A 15,200-nucleotide genomic window follows, 5' to 3' on the forward strand; every position below is an offset into this window, starting at 1 on the left:
AACCCATATTCAATTGAATGCACTGCAAAGACAAGATATTTGATGTTCAAACTCATAAACTTTATTTATTTTTTGCAAATAATAATTAACTTAGAATTCCATGGCTGCAACACGTGCCAAAGTAGTTGGGAGAGGGCATGTTCACCACTGTGTTACATGGCCTTTCCTTTTAACAACACTCAGTAAACGTTTGGGAACTGAGGAGACACATTTTTTAAGCTTCTCAGGTGGAATTCTTTCCCATTCTTGCTTGATGTACAGCTCAAGTTGTTCAACAGTCCGGGGGTCTCCGTTGTGGTATTTTAGGCTTCATAATGCACCACACATTTTCAATGGGAGACAGGTCTGAACTACAGGCAGGCCAGTCTAGTACCCGCACTCTTTTACTATGAAGCCACATTGATGTAACACGTGGCTTGGCATTGTCTTGCTGAAATAAGCAGGGGCGTCCATGGTAACGTTGCTTGGATGGCAACATATGTTGCTCCAAAACCTGTATGTACCTTTCAGCATTAATGGCGCCTTCACAGATGTGTAAGTTACCCATGCCTTGGGCACTAAAACACCCCCATCACAGATGCTGGCTTTTCAACTTTGCGACACGACGTCCACAGTTTCCAAAAACAATTTGAAATGTGGACTCGTCAGACCACAGAACACTTTTCCACTTTGTATCAGTCCATCTTAGATGAGCTCAGGCCCAGCGAAGCCGACGGCGTTTCTGGGTGTTGTTGATGAACGGTTTTTGCCTTGCATAGGAGAGTTTTAACTTGCACTTACAGATGTAGCGACCAACTGTAGTTACTGACAGTGGGTTTCTGAAGTGTTCCTGAGCCCATGTGGTGATATCCTTTACACACTGATGTCGCTTGTTGATGCAGTACTGTCAGGACTTGATCTTTGGAGTTTGCTTTTCCGGGATGCAGCGGAAAGTTGGCTCGTGCGAGACGGGAATGGAGGTACATGATTTATTTAATATATCAAAAAAGGAATAAATGAAAGCGCGCACAGTGGCGGAGAATAAACTATGAAAAAACAAAAAGACTATAAACATGGAACCAAAACTTACTGTGACAAGGGACATGAAGCAGGATCATAGAGGAATGGACAGAGCATAAATGTGGTGCGGTATGGGGTGCGAGGTCGTCAGAAAAACAAACTGAAAAACACTGAACTTAAATACTACAGACATGATTAACGAAAACAGGTGCGTGACTCAAGACGTGAAACAGGTGCGTGACGTGACAGGTGAAAACTAATGGTTGCTATGGTGACCAGACAAGGGAGTGAAAAGACGGAAACTAAACAAAACATGACTTAAAACAAAACATGATAATACAGACATGACAAGTACAGACTGAGGGATCGAAGGTCACGGGCTTAGCTGCTTACGTGCAGTGATTTCTCCAGATTCTCTGAACCCTTTGATGATATTACGGACCGTAGATGGCGAAATCCCTAAATTCCTTGCAATAGCTGGTTGAGAAAGGTTTTTCTTAAACTGTTCAACAATTTGCTCACGCATTTGTTGACAAAGTGGTGACCCTCGCCCCATCCTTGTTTGTGAATGACTGAGCATTTCATGGAATCTACTTTTATACCCAATCATGGCACCCACCTGTTCCCAATTAGCCTGTTCACCTGTGGGATGTTCCAAATAAGTGTTTGATGAGCATTCCTCAACTTTATCAGTATTTATTGCCACATTTCCCAACTTCTTTGTCACGTGTTGCTGGCATCAAATTCTAAAGTTAATGATTATTTGCAAAAAAAAAAAAAATGTTTATCAGTTAGAACATCAAATATGTTGTCTTTGTAGCATATTCAACTGAATATGGGTTGAAAAGGATTTGCAAATCATTGTATTCTGTTTATATTTACATCCAACACAATTTCCCAACTTTGTACTTTCCAGCTCTTTTCCGTCCCCTTTCCCCAACGACAATTGCTTAACGTCCAAATGTGAGGAATCTGGGCAAAGGTCGCAGCCAAATTGGGAAAAAGGTGACCTACAAATGAACACTTGGCGTGGTCTAAATTTAACGAATCCGATTAAGACCCCTTCTGCCTGGTTAAGAGCTGCCCTTCCGACTGAGTTGAGAGCACTTCCACATCGGCTTGTTTTCTTGAATTGTGTGTAATTAACAGCCCCGCACATCTTTCTCCATTTCTCAGCACTCAACCTGACACATGAAACTGTCACCACCTCCCCGCCTCCCCTCTCCCTTTTGACCACTCTGCAAGAGATGGGAAATGGAAGCTGAAATTGTTTTACGGCTGGAGAAGAAAGAAGGCTTGATGTCTGCAAATGTGTTTCTGGCGCTGGCAAAATCTATCTCACCTCAGATTGCCGTCCCGCTCTTAACCTGTACTTATGAATCTCCACACAAAACGACCTTATCCGACTCTCACAAGAGATTGTTATCCCGCCCGCCATGCACCGATGGAAGTGTAATTGAAGGGGCCCGCATATGGAAGGCATGGCAGCTTGAAACGTTTTGGAAAATTGCTTGTAGACACGAGCTGTCCATCAGGACGCTTCAAAGTGCGACAAACACTTGTCCTGATTTTTTTTTTAAATCTGAAAGACTCGTTGGCTGTTTATCTTTCAGCATCGTGGCATAGCTTAATGTAGCCTTTTTGTTTAGCTTTATACAAGAATGCTTTGCATCGCAGAGTAAAACAACTTGCACTGAGCCTGGTCTATAAAATCCGCTACACCTCCCTGATACCGAAGTACATCCCACACCCCGGATTGTAAACAATGTAAATAATTCAATGTATATATTCTGATGATGATTATCTTGTGTGAAGACTGTATTATGATGATAATATATATCTGTATCATGAATGACCCCGACTTAAACAAGTTGAAAAACTTATTCGGGTGTTACCATTTAGTGGTCATTTGTACGGAATATGTACTTCACTGTGCAATCTACTAACAAAAGTCTCAATCAATCAATCAAAACGTACATTTAAACAATAGACATTACAAATCACGAACAAAAATAACAAAAACACATCATACATGACCAACACATTTACAGGCTTGTCAGACAGGTCGGCCGGGCCGGCTGTTTAGGGCGGCTATAGCTGCAGGGATAAGGCTTTTCCCGATAATTATCGTATTTACATCGTTTACCAACAAATCATACAAAAATTTCAGTTGGTTATCGTAACATCCGTATACGTCATTGTGATAAATATCGCATTTACATCGTTTACCAACAAACCATGCCAAATTTCAGTTGGTTATTGTAGCATTTATGCTTGTAATTATCGCATTTACGTTGTTTACCGACAAAGCATGCAACATTTACAGTTTGTTTTCATAGCATCCATATACGTCATTGTGATAAATATCGCATTTACATTGTTTACCAACAAACCATGCCAAATTTCAGTTGGTTATCGTAGCATTTATACATGTAATTATCACATTTACGTCGTTTACCAACAAATCATACAAAAATTTCAGTTGGTTATCGTAGCATCCGTATACGTCATTGTGATAAATATCATATTTACATAATTTACCAACAAACCATGCCAAATTTCAGTTGGTTATCGTAGCATTTATCCTTGTAATTATCGCATTTACGTCGTTTACCGACAAAGCATGCAAAAATGTCAGTTGGTTAACGTAGCATCCGTATACGTCATTGTGATAAATATCACATTTACATCGTTTACCAACAAACCATGCCAAATTTCAGTTGGTTATCGTAGCATTTATCCTTGTAATTATCGCATTTACGTCGTTTACCGACAAAGCATGCAAAAATGTCAGTTGGTTAACGTAGCATCCGTATACGTCATTGTGATAAATATCGCATTTACATCGTTTACCAACAAACCATGCCAAATTTTAGTTGGTTATCGTAGCATTTATACATGTAATTGTCACATTTACGTCGTTTACCGACAAATCATACAAAAATTTCAGTTGGTTATCGTAGCATCCATATACGTCATTGTGATAAATATCGCATTTACATCATTTACCAACAAACCATGCCAAATTTCAGTTGGTTATCATCGCATTTATACCTGTAAATATCACATTTACATAGTTTACCAACAAATCATACAAAAATTGCAGTTGGTTATCGTAGCATCCGTATACGTCATTGTGATAAATATCACATTTACATCGTTTACCAACAAACCATGCCAAATTTCAGTTGGTTATCGTAGCATTTATACACGTAATTATCACATTTACGCCGTTTACCAACAAATCATACAAAAATTTCAGTTGGTTATTGTAGCATCCGTATACGTCATTGTGATAAATATCGCATTTACATCGTTTACCAACAAACCATGCCAAATTTCAGTTAGTTATCGTAGCATTTATCCTTGTAATTATCGCATTTACGTTGTTTACCGACAAAGCATGCAAAAATGTCAGTTGGTTAACGTAGCATCCGTATACGTCATTGTGATAAATATCGCATTTACATCGTTTACCAACAAACCATGCCAAATTTTAGTTGGTTATCGTAGCATTTATACATGTAATTATCACATTTACGTCGTTTACAGACAAATCATAAAAAAATTTCAGTTGGTTATCGTAGCATCTGTATACATCATTGTGATAAATATCGCATTTACATCGTTTACCAACAAACCATGCCAAATTTCAGTTGGTTATCATCGCATTTATACCTGTAAATATCACATTTACGTTGTTTACCAACAAATCATACAAAAATTGCAGTTGGTTATCGTAGCATCCGTATACGTCATTGTGATAATTATCACATTTACATCGTTTACCAACAAACCATGACAAATTTCAGTTGGTTATCGTCGCATTTATACCTGTAAATATCACATTTACATAGTTTACCAACAAATCATACAAAAATTGCAGTTGGTTATCGTAGCATCCGTATACGTCATTGTGATAAATATCGCATTTACATCGTTTACCAACAAACCATGCCAAATTTCAGTTGGTTACCGTAGCATTTATACATGTAATTATCACATTTACGTCATTTACCAACAAATCATACAAACATTTCAGTTGGTAATCTTAGCATCCGTATACGTCATTGTGATACATATCACATTTACATCGTTTACCAACAAACCATGCCAAGTTTCAGTTGGTTATTGTAGCATTTATGCTTGTAATTATTGCATTTACGTTGTTTACCGACAAAGCATGCAACATTTTCAGTTTGTTATCATAGCATCCGTATACGTCATTGTGATAAATATCGCATTTACATCGTTTACCAACAAACCATGCCAAATTTCAGTTGGTTATCGTCGCATTTATACCTGTAAATATCAAATTTTTGTCGTTTACCAACAAATCATACAAACATTTCAGTTGGTTATCGTAGCATCCGTATACGTCATTGTGATAAATTTCGCATTTACATCGTTTACCAACAAACCATGCCAAATTTTAGTTGGTTATCGTAACATTTATCCTTGTAATTATCGCATTTACGTCGTTTACCGACAAATCATACAAACATTTCAGTTGGTTAGCGTAGCATCCGTATACGTCATTGTGATAAATATCGCATTTACATCGTTTACCAACAAACCATGCCAAATTTCAGTTGGTTATCGTGGCATTTATACCTGTAATTATCACATTTACGTCGTTTACAAACAAATCATACAAACATTTCAGTTGGTTATCGTAGCATCCGTATATGTCATTGTGATAAATATCGCATTTACATCGTTTACCAACAAACCATGCCAAATTTCAGTTGGTTATTGTAGCAGTTATGCTTGTAATTATTGCATTTACGTTGTTTACCGACAAAGCATGCAACATTTTCAGTGTGTTATCGTAGCATCCGTATACGTCATTGTGATAAATATCACATTTACATCAGTTACCAACAAACCATGACAAATTTCAGTTGGTTATCGTCGCATTTATACCTGTAAATATCACATTTACATCGTTTACCAACTAATCATACAAACATTTCAGTCGGTTATTGTAGCATCCGTATTCGTCATTGTGATAAATATCACATTTACATCGTTTACCAACAAACCATGCCAAATTTCAGTTGGTTATCGTCGCATTTATACCTGTAAATATCACATTTACATAGTTTACCAACAAATCATACAAAATTTGCAGTTGGTTATCGTAGCATCCGTATACGTCATTGTGATAAATATCGCATTTACATCGTTTACCAACAAACCATGCCAAATTTCAGTTGGTTATCATCGCATTTATACCTGTAAATATCACATTTACGTTGTTTACCAACAAATCATACAAAAATTACAGTTGGTTATCGTAGCATCCGTATACGTCATTGTGATAAATATCGCATTTACATCGTTTACCAACAAACCATGCCAAATTTCAGTTGGTTATCATCGCATTTATACCTGTAAATATCACATTTACGTTGTTTACCAACAAATCATACAAAAATTGCAGTTGGTTATCGTAGCATCCGTATACGTCATTGTGATAAATATCGCATTTACATCGTTTACCAACAAACCATGCCAAATTTCAGTTGGTTATCGTCGCATTTATACCTGTAAATATCAAATTTTTGTCGTTTACCAACAAATCATACAAACATTTCAGTTGGTTATCGTAGCATCCGTATACGTCATTGTGATAAATTTCGCATTTACATCGTTTACCAACAAACCATGCCAAATTTTAGTTGGTTATCGTAACATTTATCCTTGTAATTATCGCATTTACGTCGTTTACCGACAAATCATACAAACATTTCAGTTGGTTAGCGTAGCATCCGTATACGTCATTGTGATAAATATCGCATTTACATCGTTTACCAACAAACCATGCCAAATTTCAGTTGGTTATCGTGGCATTTATACCTGTAATTATCACATTTACGTCGTTTACAAACAAATCATACAAACATTTCAGTTGGTTATCGTAGCATCCGTATATGTCATTGTGATAAATATCGCATTTACATCGTTTACCAACAAACCATGCCAAATTTCAGTTGGTTATTGTAGCAGTTATGCTTGTAATTATTGCATTTACGTTGTTTACCGACAAAGCATGCAACATTTTCAGTGTGTTATCGTAGCATCCGTATACGTCATTGTGATAAATATCACATTTACATCAGTTACCAACAAACCATGACAAATTTCAGTTGGTTATCGTCGCATTTATACCTGTAAATATCACATTTACATCGTTTACCAACTAATCATACAAACATTTCAGTCGGTTATTGTAGCATCCGTATTCGTCATTGTGATAAATATCACATTTACATCGTTTACCAACAAACCATGCCAAATTTCAGTTGGTTATCGTCGCATTTATACCTGTAAATATCACATTTACATAGTTTACCAACAAATCATACAAAATTTGCAGTTGGTTATCGTAGCATCCGTATACGTCATTGTGATAAATATCGCATTTACATCGTTTACCAACAAACCATGCCAAATTTCAGTTGGTTATCATCGCATTTATACCTGTAAATATCACATTTACGTTGTTTACCAACAAATCATACAAAAATTACAGTTGGTTATCGTAGCATCCGTATACGTCATTGTGATAAATATCGCATTTACATCGTTTACCAACAAACCATGCCAAATTTCAGTTGGTTATCATCGCATTTATACCTGTAAATATCACATTTACGTTGTTTACCAACAAATCATACAAAAATTGCAGTTGGTTATCGTAGCATCCGTATACGTCATTGTGATACATATCGCATTTACATTGTTTACCAACAAACCATGCCAAATTTCAGTTGGTTATCGTAGCATTTATACATGTAATTATCACATTTACGTCGTTTACCAACAAATCATACAAAAATTTCAGTTGGTTATCGTAGCATCCGTATACGTCATTGTGATAAATATCATATTTACATAATTTACCAACAAACCATGACAAATTTCAGTTGGTTATCGTCACATTTATGCTTGTAATTATCGCATTTACGTTGTTTACCGACAAAGCATGCAACATTTTCAGTTGGTTATCGTAGCATCCGTATACGTCATTGTGATAAATATCGCATTTACATCGTTTACCAACAAACCATGCCAAATTTCAGTTGGTTATCGTCGCATTTATACCTGTAAATATCACATTTACGTCGTTTACCAACAAATCATACAAAAATTTCAGTTGGTTATCGTAGCATCCGTATACGTCATTGTGATAATTATCACATTTACATCATTTACCAACAAAACATGCCAAATTTCAGTTGGTTATCGTCGCATTTATACCTGTAAATATCACATTTACATAGTTTACCAACAAATCATACAAAAATTGCAGTTGGTTATCGTAGCATCCGTATACGTCATTGTGATAATTATCACATTTACATCGTTTACCAACAAACCATGCTAAATTTCAGTTGGTTATCGTAGCATTTATACACGTAATTATCACATTTACGCCGTTTACCAACAAATCATACAAATATTTCAGTTGGTTATTGTAGCATCCGTATACGTCATTGTGATAAATATCGCATTTACATCGTTTACCAACAAACCATGCCAAATTTCAGTTGGTTATCGTAGTATTTATACATGTAATTATCACATTCACGCCGTTTACCAACAAATCATACAAAAATTTCAGTTGGTTATTGTAGCATCCGTATACGTCATTGTGATAAATATCGCAATTACATTGTTTACCAACAAACCATGCCAAATTTCAGTTGGTTATCGTAGCATTTATTCATGTAAATATCACATTTACGTCATTTACCAACAAATCATACAAACATTTCAGTTGGTTATCGTAGCATCCGTATACGTCATTGTGATAAATATCACATTTACATCGTTTACCAACAAACCATGCCAAATTTCAGTTGGTTATCGTGGCATTTATACATGTAATTATCACTCTTACGTCGTTTACCGACAAATAATACAAAAATTGCAGTTGGTTATAGTAGCATCCGTATACGTCATTGTGATAAATATCACATTTACATCGTTTACCAACAAACCATGCCAAATTTCAGTTGGTTATTGTAGCAGTTATGCTTGTAATTATTGCATTTACGTTGTTTACCGACAAAGCATGCAACATTTTCAGTGTGTTATCGTAGCATCCGTATACGTCATTGTGATAAATATCACATTTACATCAGTTACCAACAAACCATGACAAATTTCAGTTGGTTATCGTCGCATTTATACCTGTAAATATCACATTTACATCGTTTACCAACTAATCATACAAACATTTCAGTCGGTTATTGTAGCATCCGTATTCGTCATTGTGATAAATATCACATTTACATCGTTTACCAACAAACCATGCCAAATTTCAGTTGGTTATCGTCGCATTTATACCTGTAAATATCACATTTACATAGTTTACCAACAAATCATACAAAATTTGCAGTTGGTTATCGTAGCATCCGTATACGTCATTGTGATAAATATCGCATTTACATCGTTTACCAACAAACCATGCCAAATTTCAGTTGGTTATCATCGCATTTATACCTGTAAATATCACATTTACGTTGTTTACCAACAAATCATACAAAAATTACAGTTGGTTATCGTAGCATCCGTATACGTCATTGTGATAAATATCGCATTTACATCGTTTACCAACAAACCATGCCAAATTTCAGTTGGTTATCATCGCATTTATACCTGTAAATATCACATTTACGTTGTTTACCAACAAATCATACAAAAATTGCAGTTGGTTATCGTAGCATCCGTATACGTCATTGTGATACATATCGCATTTACATTGTTTACCAACAAACCATGCCAAATTTCAGTTGGTTATCGTAGCATTTATACATGTAATTATCACATTTACGTCGTTTACCAACAAATCATACAAAAATTTCAGTTGGTTATCGTAGCATCCGTATACGTCATTGTGATAAATATCATATTTACATAATTTACCAACAAACCATGACAAATTTCAGTTGGTTATCGTCACATTTATGCTTGTAATTATCGCATTTACGTTGTTTACCGACAAAGCATGCAACATTTTCAGTTGGTTATCGTAGCATCCGTATACGTCATTGTGATAAATATCGCATTTACATCGTTTACCAACAAACCATGCCAAATTTCAGTTGGTTATCGTCGCATTTATACCTGTAAATATCACATTTACGTCGTTTACCAACAAATCATACAAAAATTTCAGTTGGTTATCGTAGCATCCGTATACGTCATTGTGATAATTATCACATTTACATCATTTACCAACAAAACATGCCAAATTTCAGTTGGTTATCGTCGCATTTATACCTGTAAATATCACATTTACATAGTTTACCAACAAATCATACAAAAATTGCAGTTGGTTATCGTAGCATCCGTATACGTCATTGTGATAATTATCACATTTACATCGTTTACCAACAAACCATGCTAAATTTCAGTTGGTTATCGTAGCATTTATACACGTAATTATCACATTTACGCCGTTTACCAACAAATCATACAAATATTTCAGTTGGTTATTGTAGCATCCGTATACGTCATTGTGATAAATATCGCATTTACATCGTTTACCAACAAACCATGCCAAATTTCAGTTGGTTATCGTAGTATTTATACATGTAATTATCACATTCACGCCGTTTACCAACAAATCATACAAAAATTTCAGTTGGTTATTGTAGCATCCGTATACGTCATTGTGATAAATATCGCAATTACATTGTTTACCAACAAACCATGCCAAATTTCAGTTGGTTATCGTAGCATTTATTCATGTAAATATCACATTTACGTCATTTACCAACAAATCATACAAACATTTCAGTTGGTTATCGTAGCATCCGTATACGTCATTGTGATAAATATCACATTTACATCGTTTACCAACAAACCATGCCAAATTTCAGTTGGTTATCGTGGCATTTATACATGTAATTATCACTCTTACGTCGTTTACCGACAAATAATACAAAAATTGCAGTTGGTTATTGTAGCATCCGTATACGTCATTGTGATACATATCGCATTTACATTGTTTACCAACAAACCATGCCAAATTTCAGTTGGTTATCGTAGCATTTATACATGTAATTATCACATTTACGTCGTTTACCAACAAATCATACAAAAATTTCAGTTGGTTATCGTAGCATCCGTATACGTCATTGTGATAAATATCATATTTACATAATTTACCAACAAACCATGACAAATTTCAGTTGGTTATCGTCACATTTATGCTTGTAATTATCGCATTTACGTTGTTTACCGACAAAGCATGCAACATTTTCAGTTGGTTATCGTAGCATCCGTATACGTCATTGTGATAAATATCGCATTTACATCGTTTACCAACAAACCATGCCAAATTTCAGTTGGTTATCATCGCATTTATACCTGTAAATATCACATTTACGTTGTTTACCAACAAATCATACAAAAATTACAGTTGGTTATCGTAGCATCCGTATACGTCATTGTGATAAATATCGCATTTACATCGTTTACCAACAAACCATGCCAAATTTCAGTTGGTTATCATCGCATTTATACCTGTAAATATCACATTTACGTTGTTTACCAACAAATCATACAAAAATTGCAGTTGGTTATCGTAGCATCCGTATACGTCATTGTGATACATATCGCATTTACATTGTTTACCAACAAACCATGCCAAATTTCAGTTGGTTATCGTAGCATTTATACATGTAATTATCACATTTACGTCGTTTACCAACAAATCATACAAAAATTTCAGTTGGTTATCGTAGCATCCGTATACGTCATTGTGATAAATATCATATTTACATAATTTACCAACAAACCATGACAAATTTCAGTTGGTTATCGTCACATTTATGCTTGTAATTATCGCATTTACGTTGTTTACCGACAAAGCATGCAACATTTTCAGTTGGTTATCGTAGCATCCGTATACGTCATTGTGATAAATATCGCATTTACATCGTTTACCAACAAACCATGCCAAATTTCAGTTGGTTATCGTCGCATTTATACCTGTAAATATCACATTTACGTCGTTTACCAACAAATCATACAAAAATTTCAGTTGGTTATCGTAGCATCCGTATACGTCATTGTGATAATTATCACATTTACATCATTTACCAACAAAACATGCCAAATTTCAGTTGGTTATCGTCGCATTTATACCTGTAAATATCACATTTACATAGTTTACCAACAAATCATACAAAAATTGCAGTTGGTTATCGTAGCATCCGTATACGTCATTGTGATAATTATCACATTTACATCGTTTACCAACAAACCATGCTAAATTTCAGTTGGTTATCGTAGCATTTATACACGTAATTATCACATTTACGCCGTTTACCAACAAATCATACAAATATTTCAGTTGGTTATTGTAGCATCCGTATACGTCATTGTGATAAATATCGCATTTACATCGTTTACCAACAAACCATGCCAAATTTCAGTTGGTTATCGTAGTATTTATACATGTAATTATCACATTCACGCCGTTTACCAACAAATCATACAAAAATTTCAGTTGGTTATTGTAGCATCCGTATACGTCATTGTGATAAATATCGCAATTACATTGTTTACCAACAAACCATGCCAAATTTCAGTTGGTTATCGTAGCATTTATTCATGTAAATATCACATTTACGTCATTTACCAACAAATCATACAAACATTTCAGTTGGTTATCGTAGCATCCGTATACGTCATTGTGATAAATATCACATTTACATCGTTTACCAACAAACCATGCCAAATTTCAGTTGGTTATCGTGGCATTTATACATGTAATTATCACTCTTACGTCGTTTACCGACAAATAATACAAAAATTGCAGTTGGTTATTGTAGCATCCGTATACGTCATTGTGATACATATCGCATTTACATTGTTTACCAACAAACCATGCCAAATTTCAGTTGGTTATCGTAGCATTTATACATGTAATTATCACATTTACGTCGTTTACCAACAAATCATACAAAAATTTCAGTTGGTTATCGTAGCATCCGTATACGTCATTGTGATAAATATCATATTTACATAATTTACCAACAAACCATGACAAATTTCAGTTGGTTATCGTCACATTTATGCTTGTAATTATCGCATTTACGTTGTTTACCGACAAAGCATGCAACATTTTCAGTTGGTTATCGTAGCATCCGTATACGTCATTGTGATAAATATCGCATTTACATCGTTTACCAACAAACCATGCCAAATTTCAGTTGGTTATCGTCGCATTTATACCTGTAAATATCACATTTACGTCGTTTACCAACAAATCATACAAAAATTTCAGTTGGTTATCGTAGCATCCGTATACGTCATTGTGATAATTATCACATTTACATCATTTACCAACAAAACATGCCAAATTTCAGTTGGTTATCGTCGCATTTATACCTGTAAATATCACATTTACATAGTTTACCAACAAATCATACAAAAATTGCAGTTGGTTATCGTAGCATCCGTATACGTCATTGTGATAATTATCACATTTACATCGTTTACCAACAAACCATGCTAAATTTCAGTTGGTTATCGTAGCATTTATACACGTAATTATCACATTTACGCCGTTTACCAACAAATCATACAAATATTTCAGTTGGTTATTGTAGCATCCGTATACGTCATTGTGATAAATATCGCATTTACATCGTTTACCAACAAACCATGCCAAATTTCAGTTGGTTATCGTAGTATTTATACATGTAATTATCACATTCACGCCGTTTACCAACAAATCATACAAAAATTTCAGTTGGTTATTGTAGCATCCGTATACGTCATTGTGATAAATATCGCAATTACATTGTTTACCAACAAACCATGCCAAATTTCAGTTGGTTATCGTAGCATTTATTCATGTAAATATCACATTTACGTCATTTACCAACAAATCATACAAACATTTCAGTTGGTTATCGTAGCATCCGTATACGTCATTGTGATAAATATCACATTTACATCGTTTACCAACAAACCATGCCAAATTTCAGTTGGTTATCGTGGCATTTATACATGTAATTATCACTCTTACGTCGTTTACCGACAAATAATACAAAAATTGCAGTTGGTTATAGTAGCATCCGTATACGTCATTGTGATAAATATCACATTTACATCGTTTACCAACAAACCATGCTAAATTTCAGTTGGTTATCGTAGCATTTATACATGTAATTATCACATTTACGTCGTTTACCGACAAAGCATGCAAAAATGTCAGTTGGTTAACGTAGCATCCGTATACGTCATTGTGATAAATATCACATTTACATCGTTTACCAACAAACCATGCCAAATTTCAGTTGGTTACCGTAGCATTTATACATGTAATTATCACATTTACGTCCTTTACCAACAAATCATACAAACATTTCAGTTGGTAATCTTAGCATCCGTATACGTCATTGTGATAAATATCACATTTACATCGTTTACCAACAAACCATGCCAAATTTCAGTTGGTTATTGTAGCATTTATGCTTGTAATTATCGCATTTACGTTGTTCACCGATCCCGACTTAAACAAGTTGAAAAACTTATTGGGGTGTTACCATTTAGTGGTCAATTGTACGGAATATGTACTTCACTGTGCAATCTACTAATAAAAGTCTCAATCAATCAATCAAAATGTCATCATTATAGGGTTGGGCTATAAAGATGCGGGTAATAGTGGACTTGGTCGCACAACTTCTCTTGGAAACATAATACAGTACATTTTCACTCCCGATTATTAGTATCCAAAAGCAAGTACATATATATCTCACTAAAAGTACTTTCAGTCCTACCTGAGGGCATCCATGGATCGAAGGAAGGCTTTTCTCTGGTATTGACCTGTTCCCAGTCCAGGTCGTCGTCTCTGCCTTGGCTGTAACCGCATGCTGCCAGCGGCTTGGCAAAGTTGCAGTCGCCTGTGACGAAAGGAAAATAAATGATACATTTTTCTACATTTGCAATAGGCCATTGAAAAAGAACACATTTATTACTATGGCTAGTGTATCTTCTCACTGACAATGATTCAAGTAGCCCAACTCTCTCAAAGCTGCTCTCTAAGCATCAGGTCTACTAAATTGATTTATTTTCCTCGTTCTTGCCCGTGCACTCTCACACCACTCTACTTTTTTTATTTTTTTATTGGAGGGACATAAACACTATTCTTCCTGCGTGATCAATATGTA

At 35.1% G+C, this 15,200-nt stretch overlaps 1 protein-coding gene across 7 annotated transcripts in view; it reads right to left on the minus strand.

The window, feature by feature from the left end:
• LOC133618481 (receptor-type tyrosine-protein phosphatase mu-like) overlaps positions 1 to 15,200 on the minus strand; it is a 580,372-nt gene that overhangs the window by 424,837 nt on the left and 140,335 nt on the right. For all 7 annotated transcript variants that reach the window (XM_072915241.1, XM_061978877.2, XM_061978875.2 and 4 more), the window contains exon 2: positions 14,811 to 14,933. In XM_072915241.1, the coding sequence (XP_072771342.1) occupies positions 14,811 to 14,933 (123 nt within the window). The remainder of the gene's footprint in view (positions 1 to 14,810; positions 14,934 to 15,200) is intronic.

The sequence above is a fragment of the Nerophis lumbriciformis genome, linkage group LG19, assembly GCF_033978685.3.
Source record: "Nerophis lumbriciformis linkage group LG19, RoL_Nlum_v2.1, whole genome shotgun sequence".
Lineage (NCBI taxonomy): Eukaryota > Metazoa > Chordata > Actinopteri > Syngnathiformes > Syngnathidae > Nerophis > Nerophis lumbriciformis.